Below are 17,844 nucleotides of genomic sequence, written 5' to 3' on the forward strand. Positions count from 1 at the left end.
TGTGCAGGATGGAGAATGGAATGACCAGAAGGGGATGTAGTGACCAGAGGAAATCTCAGAGGAGCCAGGAACACAGATATTTGGATATGGAGATCAATGAGGAGCAACCAGAAATAACCACACTAGGAACGACAAATGCAGACACTGGAGATGACAGGGAACGAGAGAGGTGAGTAACTTTCAAACTTAATGTAAACACTGACCATATAGAGAGTGCTGTCCTTCGTTGGTGTATTGAGGCCAGACACTGAGTGCAGAGTGGTGATGGTATTTATGGGGCTGGAGAGATGAACAAAGATGATGTGCAGGTGCGGGGCTAACTTGTATTTGGGTGACTATGATCGGGGTGATTGTGGTGACTAAGTGGACAGTTCTTGTCCATTATTGCGTTTTTTCACACTTTAACCCTGTTGAAAAATCCAGCTTAAACCAGCCTAGGCTGGTTAGCTGGTTTTAGCTGGTTGACCAGCCTGGTTTTAGAGGGGTTTGGGCCATTTCCAGGCTGGTTTCCAGCTATTTCCAGCCAGGTCTTAGCTGGTCAGGCTGGAAAATGACCAGCCAAATCCAGCTAAAATCAGCTTGACCAGCCTGGTTTAAGCTGGATATAGCTGGTTTGGCTGGACTCCCAACTTGGCTAGGCTGGTCAAACTGGTTTTAGCTGGTCATCTTCCAACCCCTCTAAAACCAGCCTGGTCGACCAGCTAAAACCAGCCAACCAGCCTAGGCTGGTTTAGGTTGGATTTTTCAGCAGGGAAATGTTTAAAGCAACAAACAAAAAAAGTCACTTTCGTGTTTAAGACATGTTTACAGCCTTGAATGTATTTACTGAGCACACATATAAGTGAAGAGTACAGATGCAAAAGCCTACATAATCATGGTGGCTTGAGAAATTGTCTTCTTAGGCTATTTTAAGAACGCATCTCCTCTTAGACCGTTCATACTACAACCACCAAACTAACTCCAAACTTCCAAACTGTTCTGACTAGAGTTGCTATATCTTTTCCAACTGATCCCACTTACGGTTTTCCCAAAACTGACCTGGAAATGTTGTAAAAGTCCCATTGATTTAACATTGGACCAAACTTTGTGACCTCATAACGTAGCACCAGACTGTCGCACAGACTTAAGTTTGAGCTCATTTAACTCAGACTATCAATCTGCCAATCACTGATGACATCTAAGCTTACTAGCCACACCCTAGCAACTACTTACGGCACTCTAGCAACTGTCATATAGACTTTTATTATAAAAAAAACTGCCATTGACTTTACATTGAACATAATAATAACATACCAATTTAGAAACATACAAGCAAACATACTAATCATATTAACATTGTGCTAATTCAATTTATAAACATACTAGCAACATGCTAATTTATATTAAATTCATACTAACAACATGCTAGTTTATACTAGAAACATGCTAGCAACATGCTAGTTCATACTAGAACCATACTAGCAACATGCTAATTCATACTAAATTCATGCTAACAACATGCTAGTTTAGAAACATGCTAGCAACTTGCTAATTCATATTAGAACCATACTAACAAGCTGATTTAGGCAAGAAACATGCTAATTCATACTAGAACCATGCTTGTTTATGTTAGCAACTGCCTAGCAACTACTCAGAACACCTTAGCAACCACCCAGTAATGCCTTAGAAACCACCTAGCAACTCCTTAGCAACCGCTTAGCAACCATTCAGAACACCTTAGCAACCACTTCGCAACACCTTATCAACAGCAAGAAAAATGCCAATCCATACTTGAAACATTCTAACCTATATGTAGTTATAACTTTTAACGACTTTAATTATTAAAACTTTAAAACTAATTCAAGCTATCAGACGAGGCTTTCTCAACACCCTAAAGTTTGTCTACAAACTTTATTTTTCTAGTTTTCTTCAAAAATGTGCTTTTTCAGCTTCCCAACCCCAAGCTGAACTTTCAGTATTTTTAAAACGAGCTGAACTGATCAGTGTCACATCTTGAGAAACATCGTCTCTTATTCACTGAAAGGAGGAGATTCTAGTTAACGAAACATGTTGGGGAATTGTGGTTTTTCTTCTGAAAACTGAAGGTGTCCAGGGAGATATCAGTCATAATTCATCTGCTTACAGACAGAATTGATAGATACGTTCACTCCCCAGAGGTGTCATTCTGTGTGTGTGTGTGTGTGTGTGTGTGTGTGTGTGTGTGTGTGTGTGTGTGTGTGTGTGTGTGTGTGTGTGTGTGTGTGTGTGCGTCAGTTGACAGTTGTTCACTTCCCCTTTCACACTTTCACAATATTGCTTCTTTAAAGCACTGTTTACCAAAAAAATGTATATTTCCGGTCTACGAAAACAGCCTGTAACTTGTAGAGGAAGCAGTCATGTCAGGTTTCAAGCAGTGTGAGAGTAAACAGGACAGGATCTAAATTGTTCCAGCGATTAAAAACATTCATAAAACTCATAAAACATTTTTATAATATTATAATAATTACAATAATATACTTTCTGATTGTTTTAACTTCATCATCAGATGTTTCATTTAGCATTTTCAGCTGTCGTTTATTGTGACCTGAAATGTCTTTGCAGCACATGCACATAAGCATGATCTAGTTCAGCAGAATAATAGTGGTCCAAACAAAGCCTTTCCGACATTCACAAACAGACTGAAATCCAGCATACAGACAGACACACACAACAAGCTTCACTTGTTTCCCAAGGTGCTTCCTTCTTTTAGTTTCCTGACAAAACAGTTTATTTCTTTAGAATTTTGTTCACAAACCCCTGCCCTCACAGCAAAGTTAATCTTCAATTGCAAATATTAGAAAGTCACATTTAGGCAGCTGTAAAATGTGCTGTGGCTAAATATGTTTTCCGTGGGCTAGATATGAAATAGAGATAATGCTAAGGTAATGTGCATTGTAATGTAATCCATGTTGAATTTCTCAATGACATGCAAGCAAACAACCAAATAAAATTTTCATGAAATAAAAAAAGGAATTGATTTCCTTCATGTCAGATGAGGCTTTCAACTTCCTAATTCCACAATGCAAAATGGAGGCAAAACCTCTCAAATAAAAACAATTTTTTTACATCATTGAAAAATTACAATTACAAATGCAATTTTCTAGAAAATAAATTATTTAGAAGATCTTGATTCGCACTCATTAAATAATTACTTTATAAAGCTTTATTTCTTGAGAGATACAAAACACAGACATTTCAGCACAATGTCTTTCTTAGTGCGTGGCACAATTGCTGCATCTCAATTCGCATATTATCTCTAAATAGTATTTAAAAAAAATAGAATTAGTATGTCCCAAATCATAGTATGCTGAAAAGAGCCAAAAGGTTCCCGGATGGTTTACCATTTCCGGTAAAAAAAAAATTTAAGTTAAGAACTGTTCATACTCTAAATGCTCCCAAAAATCTGGTCAGATACTAAAAAAAACATAATTTCTAACAAAGTAAAAGAAATTTTTTTTTTAATTACATAGATTTTGGTAGTAAGGTTTAGGAAGGTTTTTCACTCCTGTATTTTTTTGTAAAATTGAACCGGAAAACTTTTTTTTATTTCAAGAGTTCACACTTAGCTGATAATCAATAAAGCGTATTTAACATGCTGTCCCGGGAGAGAGCCATGAGCTCGTAATATCCTCGAGCCCGGGGCTCCCTCCAGTTAGAAGGGCGAGAGGGGAATTCGAGGTCAGGTAGGTCTCGAGAACTCCCCTGCTTGTCACCGTGAGAAGTGTAAACTTGGGTTGTATTAGGTGATAATTTGTTTTAGTCGATTGGCTATGGTTTATGTTTTTGGACGGTGGGAGGAAACCGGGGAACCCGGGGAAAACCCACGTGAACACGGGCAGAACATGCAAACTCCACACAGAAACACCAACCGGCCCGATGGGTTGGACTGGCGGTGTTCTTGCTGTGAGGCAACAGTGCTAGCCACTGGGCCACCGTGTCGCCCGATCAGAAAAAGTGGGAGGATGTAGGGGTGGAAAGAGGGGGAGCTTTAAGACGAAGATAACTGGAGTGAAAAACTCAGGTTATTTATAATGCTTCCGTAATCATCTAATAGGGCTGATTACGGAGCTAACAAGGAGCCAGCCGTGTTGATTATAAGCACGTGATCTCTCGAAATTAGTTTATGAATAAACCACACTTATTATCAATTGCAGTTACACAAAACGATTTTGGTCCCAAGTTTCCTTATTACTTTTTAAAGTGAATTATAAATTTATCAGTATAACTGATGAAATGGATTTATTTATTTCTTAATTATATATTATTTATTAATTATTTAATTTATTATTTATTTATGGATTGCAACTCTGGATTATTGGAAATGAACAAAAACACAAAAATGTTTATTTTATTTGGAAAGTACCAAACAAAATGTATGCTGATTGTACCAAATTGTAAAGTATTGGTAATTGATCTAAAAGAAAACAATTTATGATTCCCTGACTTCTATATAATACCAAAGCTAAAGGAAATTACCAACCTACGTCACACAACCGTGCAAGAAGAGCTGAATGGAGTGAGCACCTAACTAGAAATGCTGGACTCTGCAGTACTCATTTTATATCAGGTAAGTTCATGCTATGCTGAATCATACACATTACTCGTTTTTGATTGCAGCAATGATTTCAGCAAAAACAGTTATGGTGGATTAAACTCTGGACACTGAATGCTTAGAATGAAATGTAAAAATGTAAGTTCGCATACCCTGCCATACAGGTGCAGTTTACTTTCAGAATGCAGTTGTTTTGCTTGTTGATGATTACTCAGGCCTTACAGTATATAGCTCCGTCTTTTTTTTTCTTGTCTTTGGCTAGGCAGAACCTCGGTTTTTAGCATTACAAAGTTTTGAGTCTGGTAATCATGGAACATTATTTCTTGCACATGACCACACAGAACAAAATTGTAGGCATCCAAAGACTTGAAGGCCTTTAACTTCTCTCTTGTAGAATTGATTGGAGTTTCAATGAGATAGTTGAATATTTGGGGCTGGATGCTTGGCCATTTCATTTTATCCAGTATCCATTGGGAGAGTGCTATCGCAAATGGACCTGTCAGACGAACGCAACTCACTTTAACGTTAATTTTGCTGAATCACTGTGCATATGGGTCACAAGCTGTTATAATACACTGAAAGCAATATGTAAATAATATATATAAATAGTAATCAATATAACTTATCTATGATTAAAACAACAAACTCTGTACCGCATCGGATGTCATTCCCTCGCTCTAAATGCTAGCGCTCTTGTTATTTTCTTTAACCGGTTTTTTCTTTACAAACCGGTAATTCGCCTATTAAGATATCCCAACTGCTGAAAAAATACTTAATGTACATGATTACTTTTTGCTGTTAATTCCCTTGTATACTGTTCTGTATAATTCTGTACTTCTCTGCTTAATCTATAAAATAAAAAAATAAAAATAAAAACTGCTGACATTGCCCACAGTAAATTGCGCATTGGACGTGTATTCGAACTGCAAACGCAGGTGAAAAGTGTAAATAAACTACAAACATGATGGATGCGCAAGGCCAACAGTCAGGTAGAGAGGCTTTGGTAAAAATGTTTGTATGACTGTTAATTAATATTAAGCCCACCGAAAAATATATCAATTGCGTTTTCTGTGTTATATTTCATCTGCGGCAACAATACTGAACTTACATGTATTGTTCTAAGATGTTTTTGGATATTTACATCTAAATGCAGAACGATACAAAGACCTGCTGCTGCTTCTCCAGTAAGGTAGGAAATTAAATATGACAGAATTGCAGATGATGTGTGGATGATTGACAGTGATCATAACCAAGCAACATAACATCTGTTAACAAGTAGTGTGATTAAAAAAGTAGTTTAATCACCAATGCAATTCAACCATATAACCAGTCTGAGCAAAATATGAATACATAAAATGAGCTACAGTTTAAGTGTGGGGAATTGCACAATCATGTGGATTTTCATTGGAAAGATTTGATTTAACCGACTAATTTTTTGCCCAGCAAAGATGTGCGACTGCCCCTATAAACAACAATCCATTTAAAGCATCATACTTTTGTCCCTAACAGCCTCATTTATATTCATGTTCAGTATTAGATATGGTGTCTCCCCGACTAGGTTTAAACTTCAAAGACTGAGGGCCATCTATACATTTCTGCAGTGACCCCTTTATTTTTACACTATTTCTAAACAGAGGAACAAACAGAGTCTCATTTTAGATCTCCACACACACACACACAACCTTTTTAGGAGCCCTACTCGTAGAAAGGCATCCAAAATGGTCAGTGTTGGCCTGGGTGTCTTTCTCAGAACACTAGTGATGCTTATATAATATAATCCTCAATTAAGACTTTTGAATTACTGTGTGCAAATGAGTGAAAGACTTTAATAACCAGTAATGCGATATGGCTGTAAATGCTGATGACGTACATGATTTTTAAGGGAGACAAAAGCCAGGGACGGTGGGCCAAGATGACCACTAAAAGCTTTTGTGCAAATCTTAATTGAGCGCTGACGGGATAGACATTTAAGACCCTTTTAGATAAACTACATCATGTGTCCGGGAAGAACACAATCCATCAGAACAAAGAAAATTTCCAACAGGTGAAGCAACTTTTCATTTATTTTTACAGACACTGACTAACGGCTGCTCACTCTCTGGGAAAAAGCATGAAAAATTGCTTTGAGTGGAGCTTCCCTGCTTTAAAGTAAATACCCGTCGCGCTCTCAGCTTTCAATTGAATGACTTTTAATTACTCCTTATTGACTTTGGTCAAAGAAGCATTGAAAATGTAATTCAGCCATTTAGTCATGATGCGCCACCCTTCCAAACACAGACAGTTCAATCAACAAAAGCTGCAGTTCAGGAGGTTTTATGTTTCATTAACTGCAGATTATTCATCTGTCATACCAGTGGACTGCAGAGACAATCTTCATTCAGAATTGAATACATGATGTGGGTAGGAGAGTCATCGATTGCCTCGGATGACGAGTAAACACAGAATCGATGTTCTGAAATACTGTGCCATCTTCCTCGCTGTGAGTTTCATTTAGAGGCACAGAATTTCTATAATCACTTTAATTTTTCATAACCTCTCCTTCTCAAATGTGACTTTATATCTCACACTTGCATGCCTCACTATATCGCTACTAAATCTCTTTTTCAACTTTTTAACTGCCAATTGCATCTGCATTTATGTCTCACTTTATTTATATCTTACAAAATTACTTTTTAATGACCCTGCATGACACTGTAATCACTTTAATGACACTGTAACTAAAAATGTCATCCATGTCACACTGATTTGACTTTTTCTTTTTCTTGCAACTTGATTTTTTCATTTTTAAAATGACATTGTGTCTTAGAATTATATCTTAACTACACTTCCTGACAAAAGTCTTGTCGACCATCCAAGTTTTAGGAACAACAAATAATAACTTGACTTCTAGTTGATCATTTGGTATTGGAATTGGTTTATGAAAGGCAAAGGCCTCTAGATTACTTTTATTTGACCAAAATAAAATATGATCATGCCTTGATTTTAATTATTTTATTAGGACAGTAAGGTGTGACTTTACTTAGACAAAAGTCTTGTCACTTAACAGACATTGCAGTATAGAATATAAAGTGATGGTGCAGTGGAAAAGGAGTTAATATTGTGTCTGACTCCCATGAGCTTGGAAGACTGCATCCATACATCTCTGCAGTGACTCAAATAACTTATTAATAAAGTCATCTGGAATGGGAAAGAAAGTGTTCTTGCAGGACTCCCAGAGTTCATCAAGATTCTTTGGATTCATCTTCAATGCCTCCTCCTTCATCTTACCCCAGACATGCTCAATAATGTTCATGTCTGGTGACTGGGCTGGCCAATCCTGGAGCATCTTGACCTTCTTTGCTTTCAGGAATTTTGATGTGGAGGAGTATGAGACGAAGATATGGGATACAGTTCAGCAGAAGATTCATTCGAAAAATCTACCTTCTGCCACTTTTCCAAATTATCATCTAAGTCAAGTTATTATTTGTTGCTCTTACAACTGGCATCAACTACAAGAGTTTTGTCAGGTAGTGTATACTTAATTTAATATTTTTTTGAATCACAACATTGTTTTTTTATAAATGTATGTACTAATTATTAAATTTTGTACTATTTATTTGCAATTAAATGCCGTAATGCTAAAATTGCAATTTGAACCTTTTCACTGCATCTGTACAGTAATTCCAACAGAATTTTATTTGTTTCAGTTGGGACTTGATATCAAGAGTTTAGATGCAAAAATCTTTAAGTGTCGTCAGAAATTTCAATAGAAAATTTTCCTTTTTCTTATCCTCCTATGTATGCGTTATTTCACTTTGAAGACCATGTAAAGGACTTATTCTTTGGCATAAAAGTAAAATTACTAAACCTACACACAGGAGCCTGATAAAAATGCTCAGTTTAGAAGAAACATTTAGACTGCATTTGGAGGTTTTTGCATCTGAACTCTTCAAATATTATTCCAATGTGAAATTTTCAATGCAAAAGCAATATATATTTTTTATTTACCATCAAATGTGCAGCAAATTATTATAAAAAATAATGAAGAACGCTAATATAACAAATTCTCTTATGAAATCATCCACCGAATGTATGCGGTCTCAACTTCTGCTCTATTTTTAAAATGACATTGTGACCTGCATCACTTCAGATTGAACTTTCCATAGCCTTTCTATTTCTTACTATGGAAGTCAATAGGTACCCGTTTTCAGCTTTCTTCAAAAATCTTTTTTGGTGGTTAACATTATAAAGAAACTCATAAAGCGTTAAAACAACTTGAGAGAGAGTAAACAGGGAGTACATTTTCGTTTTTTTCTTTCTGTGAACTTTAGCACCTTAGTCACATACTTCCTTTGTACAGCTACACTTCGGCACAGCAGTCACACCAAACCAGCTTTTACCGTATAAGTAAACCACACAGGAAACCAAACTGTTCTCAGCTCTCATACATACATTGATGTTTTGTGTACCTGATGTATGCGTGGCTATAGACAACACTACTTCTGCCAGAGCTTAAGTAGCATCAGACGTCAGCCTTACCACAAAATAGAAACAAACAAGTCAAGAAAAAACTAGTTGAAAGCTGTTCACAGAGTCATTATCTTTGGAAAACCCTTGCAGAGCCAGGTTGTTGTAAATAAATGAATGCTTAAAAGAACACATTTATTCTGAGATGAGAAGGTGAGGAAATGCTTAAAAATAAAAAAAAAAAGGTTAAAATGATGCAAATGTTAAAATATACCTTGTTCATTGTTTATCTCAAATTATTAAAAATAATATCTAATTAAAACGCATTATTGTTGATAATAATAATGGACAATGGGTGTATTGATTCCAATGTCAATACTTTTAAGTCACTGACAAATGGACAGCATTTTGTCAGTTCTTACCCATTATTGAACATCATGCATAAATTATACACCTAAGCTACTTACACTGAGTGCCACAACTGAATAGTGAAGTAGTCAGCCTGTAATTCTTGATTATTTCAAAAAAAGAGAAGAATATTTTTACGCACTCAACATGTGCTGTTTTAATTTAAACTCAGAGATGCTTTATGATCATGCGAGGCTGATGAAGGCTTTTAACGCTCAGATAGCAGACAAAAAGAATGATTTTAAACTGGATTTATAGATTATGGCTTTTTGTGCAACATACCTTACTCATATAATATATAACATTCTAGCTTTTGCTGGATATTTTTAAAGAAAAGTAGCCTACAAACTAAAACAATTCATAATAATTGACCGGATTTATTTGTTGACATATCAAACATGACAACATGACTCACATGTAATTTTAGCGCAGCAAAGAGAGGGCTAGATTATGTAGATAAATATTAGCCTAGTGGATATTTTACGCGGAGACATATATGTGTCAGTGACAGGAGGGTGCAAGACTGCGCACTGAGGCTCGGGGGCGGAGCTGGCAGAAAGGAGCTGGTGAAAAACTTGCGAGTAGGTTTAGTGAGACTCAAGGCAGCTGTGGAATACACACCTCCCATGAGCGAAAACACAGGACTGAACTTGTGAAAAACTGCATGTGCGTAGTCGAGTCCGGCAACATGTATCCAAACCCGAGGCGCGCGTTTGGAGATTTTGGAGACGCGTAACAGCGCATGAAACGCACGTGTGGAAAGTATGATCGTCAGGTCGATTGGGGAAGTGAGTACATCACGTCTATGAACTTTCACGATATGGACCTCCAGCTGAATGCGACAAATAACTCTGTTGTGAAGATGAGCAAAACGACGCTGAATGGTTACCCCATCCCGGTTATCATGTTCATAGTCGGGGTGGTGGGGAACGTTATTGCTATCGTAGTGCTTCGAAAGTCACGGAAAGAGCAAAAGGAGACCACCTTTTACACCTTGGTGTGTGGACTTGCCGTGACCGACCTCCTGGGCACGCTACTCGCGAGCCCAGTCACCATTGCCACTTATGTGAAGGGAGAGTGGCCAGGTGGGATGCCGCTGTGCCAGTATTCCGGGTTCATTTTACTCTTCTTCTCCTTGGCAGGTCTCAGTATTATCTGTGCCATGTCCGTCGAGAGGTATCTCGCCATCAATCACGCGTATTTCTACAACCACTATGTAGACCAGCGGGTGGCAGGCTTGACGCTTGGGGGAATTTATGTGTCCAATGCGCTCTTCTGCGCCCTCCCCAGCATGGGACTGGGATCCGTGGTGATCCAGCATCCTGGAACCTGGTGTTTCATCGACTGGCATAACAAGACGGACACCACGACTGCCACTTTCTCCTACATGTACGCGAGTTTCAGCTCTGTCCTCATTCTCGCCACTGTCGTCTGTAACGTGCTGGTGTGCGCGGCGCTCATCATGATGCACAAGCGCTTCGTGCGCAGGACCTCGCTGGGAACCGACCAGGGTCGCGTCGCGGAGATCAGGCGCAGGCGGAGTTTTGCGCGGCTCGCTGCTGCGGAGATCCAGATGGTCATCGTTCTCATAGCCACGTCCACTGTCGTGCTCATCTGCTCCACTCCTTTAGTGGTAAGGGACATTTGGTGGCCTTTTGGAAAATATACAATGCTAAGAGTCTATTGTTGCACGATATTTGTGTTTATGTAGAATTTCTCCAGGCGTCACAGAGCAGTTGTTTTAAATAGCAAAATAGTGCAAAATCCCTATATGCAATCATATTTTATAATTGTACAGAATAAATCCTAAATTAACAAATACCCAAATGAAAATATCCTTACAATTTATTACAATAAAACTAGTATTATTTCATAACAATAATAGTATGATAGTAAATACTATATAATAGTAAATAAATAATAATAAGTTCTGGGTTATTTTAACCCAATTCTGGGTGTTAAAAGAGACTAACCCAACTGCTGGGTTAACTTTTTGAACTAAATCAATAAGACCATATTTAACCCAATGTTTAGGTTAGTCCTTATTTTACCCAATTTGGGTTTAAATATCCCAGTATTTCTTAGCGTAAATAGTGTAATAATAATAACAACAATAAATGATTTTTAAAATAAACTATTAAGTTATGTAACATAAGGATATAAAAATAAGAAATCTCATTCCACCATACATTTATTATGTTAAATGTGAATTATCTTTTTGAACCACCATCATGTTTATATAAAGAGTTTTTAGGTATTTTAGTCTTTTATTTGACATTGTGTTGCATGATTTTATAGTGTATTATGCTACACTCATTTTTTTGTATGAGGTAAATTGAGCTTTGTATTTATTTATTCATTGATTAACGGATTGATTGATTGATTAGCCTTAAAGTCAAGTGCCCTCAGATTGCACAACCTATTTTTCATCCTTTCACAGTGTTATTGTCAGCACATTTTAAATGATCAAAATCATGACTAATTAAAATTTATTCTGGCAAAATATCATTTCTTAGTGACAGGGATTCCTTTAAACATATTTATTTATTTAACAAACACCCAAATCCATTTATTTTTAGTTACTATTTTAAATGACATTCTCAAAAAGACCATACATAAAAAGTCCATATTTAAGCGCTAAAATGTTCATACACATACATACTGTAAAATGTAAAGTAGTAAAAAAAAAAGAAAAAAAAAAGAAAAAATTACCACGGACATTCTAAGAGAGACGTTTATTGATAAGAGATTATAACATGCAAATTGCTACATACATGGGCTTTATATCAATATGATTCATACACTGATGACATTGTTATGCACTGACTTATAGTGGAAAGTATGAGGAAATAACCAATATATGATCATTAAGTCACTGAACTGCAGTTTTAAAATATCCAAAATTTAATTACTTTCAGAAATCAATGCAACATAACTACAGAGAAAGATGTAAACAGATCATGTCTCATTTTTTGTACAGGTGCAGGTGTTTGTGAACCAGCTGTTTAACTCTGCAGCAGATTCAACGGCAAGACCAAACCCGGACCCAGACCTTAAGGCCATCCGAATCGCCTCTGTCAATCCCATTCTAGACCCCTGGATCTACATCCTCTTGAGAAAGACGGTCGTGCAGAAGATCCTGGAAAAGATCAAGTGCCTCTTCTGCCGTATCGGTGGCCGCAGTCACAGGAGGAACACTTCAGATTTCCACTGCGGTAATGACCTCCGCACTTCATCAGTTGTGTCTCGGGATTTACCCTCTATGGGGCTGCCCGAGCTGCCAGAGGTGATCAGCACGTCTCAGACATACCTGTACCCCCTGGAGGCAGGACAGGGGATGGGCTGCTGCGGTGACTCAGTGCCGAGCAGGACGTGTTCGACTTCAACAGAGCAAACTCTTCTGCAGGACTCTCAGGTGGCAGACTTCAGCAGCGGAGAAAATAGGACAGAAAAGAGCACAGACTTTGAGGAGTCAAGTTTATGTGAGCACTCCAACACAAATGAAGAGCAGTGTTCAAAGCACCAGCCGCTGCAAGTGACCTTTACAGACGAGACTTTGAGCTTTCAAGAGAGAACCATATGAATAATGCTGAGTGAACTTGAAAACACACTCTGACTTCTGCAGAGCAGGAAGAGGAATATGTAACCAGCTAGTGAGAGCTCTGCAGCTAAACCTCAAGAAACACACTGGCGACTGAAAATTGAGGCTGTGGTCTTGAGCGTCCTTGTTAGTGAGCCCACCTTCTATCCTAAAGACGTACAAAATCAAACGGATCAAATGCTGCTTAGAACAGGGAGTGTAGGACCATAGGGGTTGCACTGGTGCCATGACCCGGATAGGAGTGAGGATTAGGGGGGAGTGTAGCGGAAGCTATAGGAGCATCACTAGAAACTGATGCTGGAAGGTGCATTCTGTAGTATCCTTGTTAGTGCTCCTGGTGACACAAGTCTGAATCTCACTTGAAGCAGTATTAGTAGAGCTACAGGGGCTACATTGGTGCCATGACCCGGATGTGGGGAGGATTGGGGTGGAGGGGTGAAGCAAAGGAGGAAAGCTAGTATTGTGGGGTAAACCCCACACTACTGTTGTCATAATACAGGTATTCAGTACCAATTGATACTGAAAATTTAAATATGTCCATTTCCTGCTAACATTTGAGCACATTCTTAAACATCGCTGATTTGCCATTGTATTCACCTGCTCAACAGAAATGACTGTGATTGGCCGTGAAAGTCATCTGTTCTCCGAACTCACCGCTGTTTACTGAGTGTAACCACAGATTGAGGTGACTGTGAAACGCTCCAGTGTTCCTGTATCTGTAGTTACACTCAGTAAACAGTGCTGAGTTTGGTGAACTGACCTTTATAGCCAATCATTTCTGTTGAACACGTGAACACTATGGTAAATCAGCGCTGTTTAAGATCGCGCTTTACAGCAGTCAAATGTTAGCAGGAAATGGACGTTTTTAAAATATTAGCATTGATTGGTACCGAATTCCAGTATCGTGACAATCCTACCTCACACCCCTGGTAAACCGCACTTTCATGCTAGTAACTGGCTTCTAAGTGCATCTGCCTCTTATTCAGGAGATGCCTGTCTGAATTCCACTGGGAGCAGTGCGAGCAGAAACAGAGCAGTAACAAATATATATTTTAGGTGTTTGATATGTCAATATAAGCAGAAATACTCGAATGAAAAAAAAATCTAATAAATTGACAAGATTAAAGGTGCATTAAGTGATTTCTAAGAAAACAAATTTACATATTTGAAGTAATCACTGAAAGTGACACCCACAAATTCACCAGAATAGTATGCAATGAAGGTAGAAATCCCTTTAACAGGCATCATAACCGTCTGGTTGACCTTTTATCACTATCATAGGAGTTGTGTAAGTATATTATTCAATCCATGATGTGGGCCAAAAAAAATTGTTTTCAATTAGTGCACCTTAAAGGGTTAAGAGCTGGTGCTTCACGCAATAGCACCTAATGCTTTACTGTTTCAGCAACAACATTTTAGATACTCACGTGTAGGAGAATTCATGCAACATTAGCATCAATTTTCAGGATTTCCCGTTCCCACTCTTTAACATCTCTTCAGAACTGGAAAGATTGTCCAATATTAACACAGGTTGCCTTCCTTTTCACCTTAGTGGGCACGCCCCTTATTACTAATTGGCTGTAACAGATTTGTGGTGCTCTGATTGGTCCAATGTACTTTTAGTTTAGTTTTTTTTTTTTTTTCAGTTTACACAGCAAAGCCTTTATACAAGCATACTTTTCAGCACACACACACACACAAAAACAGAAATGGAAGGGGTGTTGATATCAAAACTGTTTCTCTGATATTGCTTACTGTACCTTTAAAATAACAATATTTTTACAAGAGAAAACCAATCAAACAACCAAATCACTAAACTATGCATGAAAGTGAAAAAAAGATGCTTGGTGAAGTAGGAAACTGAATGTTGCTGCATGCTGGATCAAAACACGGAAAATGTCAAATAAATGGAGTGATGGGGTTCTGGAAAGGGTGAAAGAGCAGACAAGAAGTACGAGGGAAACTTGCTTCATTTTCTGGTAATAACTCTTAATCTATCTCTAAATAAATCTGGTTAGTTGAGCAGCAGATGCATTTTCTAGACTTCGAGGAGCTTGGCAAAGCTCTAAGATAAATTGTCTTCTTTGCAGGTTCTTGTGAATCTCCACAGAAAAATGCCATTCTGTTTTAGACTAGATAAACCTGCTCGGGGCTTCTATTGACTTATCTGGTTGACCCAGGCCAAGAGGATAATCCCCCTGACACCCCCACCCCCTACACCCCGGAATTCCAAATCTTGATTAGACTTGATGAATGACTTTTGTGGGTAGTACAAGAGAGCAAATATCTGCTGCCCTGCTTCTAGTTCTCCTTTGTAGGCATTCTAAAGAGATCTCTGTAAGGTCACATGTTCAACAAACCAGAGTGCCTCATCAACTTTCCCCCACGCTCATGGTTTAAAATTTCATTTTCCTTATGTTAAGGTGACTACAACACTCCATTTTTCACTGATGCATAAATAACTGTCCACTATTTCAGTCTGATGTAAGATGTAGCTAGATATAAATGTACATTGTCTTTGGAATTTCCATCATATGTACAATATGCTGTGAACTATCAATCAATTTTCTATCCGTTTAACAACATTTACACTGTCTCAAAACATATTGGTACAAATTAAAATGTAAGAGCACATTATACACAGTATATCATTGCCAAGAGAATTGGTCACACTTTATTTTGATGGTCCGTTTGTTGAATTTAAGTTACATTGCAACTAATTCTCATTAGATTATAAGAAGACTGTTAGGTTGGGGTTAGGTTTAGTGTAAGTGGACATGTACTTGCAAAGTTTCTTAGAGTCAGTTAAATGTCTGTTGAAGGAGCTGTATCAACAGATATTAAGCAGACAGTCTACTAATACTCAAATGGACCATCAAAATAAAGTGTTACCAGAGAGTTTATTTAGATTTTTTTAAGTGTATGCAGATGATAGAATGTATGGCACAGAGGTAAAATTGTAAAAGCTATTAAGATTGTTAAATGTTTATTTGAGGTTGGACGTTTTGCACTTTTAAATCCTTGCAACCACTGAACAGAAATGAATCTAACTTGTCTTGATTAGTGGTCATCAAGGAGGAACTGTTGAGTTGATCATATTTGTGATGTTAAAATGTGAAAGTCATAGTGTTTTATTTATTGTAGTCTTTTTAGACAATCTATGGACTGTAGTTCTTCTCTGTGAGAAGGCAAGTTTGACATTGTTCCTTGATGATGCAGTTATATGGTTCGTTTTATTTCACATTTTTGTGTATCAACGTTTGGGGCATGATTATCATCTGCTGCATGTAAATATGTAAAAGATTCAACATTACTGTGTATATTTTCACCATTTCATTTTCAAACTATGTCTTGCTTGTTACCCCTAATGTGACCCTTCAGAATGTGCAATGGCCAGCTATTTTATGCTGAAATAAACTATGGTGTTGAAGACAAATAGAATATTGAAAACACAAACGCTTTATTTGTTGTCTTCCTGCTAAATATTAAAATAAGCACAGCATTGAAATAATTAAGAGAAATCAGTCCTGTTTTTTTAGTCTTGTTTTTTTTTTAGATTCACTACATCTTTTTAGTTTTTATTCACTTACTACTTTCACACACACATACAGTATAAATGAATTATTAGCCCCACTGAATTATTACCCCACCCCTGTTTATTTTTCCACTAATCCCGAATTTCTGTTTAACAGAGAGAAGATTTTATCAGCACATTTCTAAACATAATAGTTTTAATAACTCATTTCTAATAACTGATTTATTTTATCTTTGCCATGATGACAGTAAATAATATTTGACTAGATATTTTTCAAGACACTTCACTTCTATCTAAAAGTGACCAAGAAATATATAATGGCTAGTGTAAAATTCAGCATCTTTGCTTTAGAAATGAGATGAAATAAAATATCAGTCCTGCAGAACAGAATGAGGAGCCTTCAGAACAACAACAGTGTCAGTCTGCTGCAAGTGGAAATGCAGAGGAACTTTAGAAATATAAAAGTGTACTTATGGTTTACTGGTAAAGCAATAATCTTCCAAAAAAAAAGAAGAACTAAAAAAGTCTTGGGAAAATGAGTATACAGTACAAATAATAGATGGATTGTAATGTGTAGCTCAAAGAGAAACACTAGTTACTATTACAACCAAATACAACTACACTAAGTACACCTCACTAACCATTAGGCCACAACATCCCCAGGTGAAGAAAGTGGCAGAGAAACATTGTTGCTATGAAACATTGTTTATTTCACCAAGTCAGTTTAATGGTGAAGGGATTGATCCAATAGGTCAAATGATGAAAGCTTTGTGAAGAAATTTCATGCTCCATTTTAAAAGTAGTTTGTAGTATTTTTAAAATAAAAAATGCAATGTTTTATTTTGATACATTTGTGGCAACTGTATTTTGTGTTTTATTTTAAAAAAACATTTTAATGTATTTTCGCACAGCCCTGCATATATATTATTCCCCCTGAATTATTAGCCCCTCTTTTTTTTTTTACATTTTTTCCCAATTTATGTTTAACGAAAAATAAGCTTTTTTTCAGCACATTTCTGAACATAATAGTTTTAATAACTCATTTCTAATAGCTGATTTATTTTCTCTTTGCCATGATGACAGTAAATAATATTTAACTAGATATTTTTTTCAAGACACTACTATACAGCTTAAAGTGACATGGATTAATTAGGCAGGTTAGGGCAATTAACAAGTTATTGAATAATGATGGTTTAAAAATCGAAAGAAAAAAAATATCTCAAAGGAGCTAATAATTTTGACCTTAAAATGTTTAAAAAAAAAAAAAACTGCATTTATTCTAGC

The 17,844-nt window shown here is 37.0% G+C and overlaps 1 protein-coding gene across 2 annotated transcripts; it reads left to right on the top strand.

Annotated features, from left to right (window-relative positions):
- Nucleotides 1–10,013: 10,013 nt before the first annotated feature.
- ptger4b (prostaglandin E receptor 4 (subtype EP4) b) lies at nucleotides 10,014–16,481 on the top strand. Of its 2 annotated transcripts, XR_015489823.1 has the most exons (3): nucleotides 10,014–11,057; nucleotides 12,405–13,524; nucleotides 13,878–16,481. XR_015489823.1 is itself a non-coding variant. In NM_001128367.1 (2 exon segments), coding segments are annotated over 2 exon segments (1,494 nt in total).
- Nucleotides 16,482–17,844: the final 1,363 nt, after the last annotated feature.

Source organism: Danio rerio, chromosome 5 (genome assembly GCF_052040795.2).
Source record: "Danio rerio strain M-AB ecotype USA chromosome 5, GRCz13ab, whole genome shotgun sequence".
Taxonomy (NCBI): domain Eukaryota; kingdom Metazoa; phylum Chordata; class Actinopteri; order Cypriniformes; family Danionidae; genus Danio; species Danio rerio.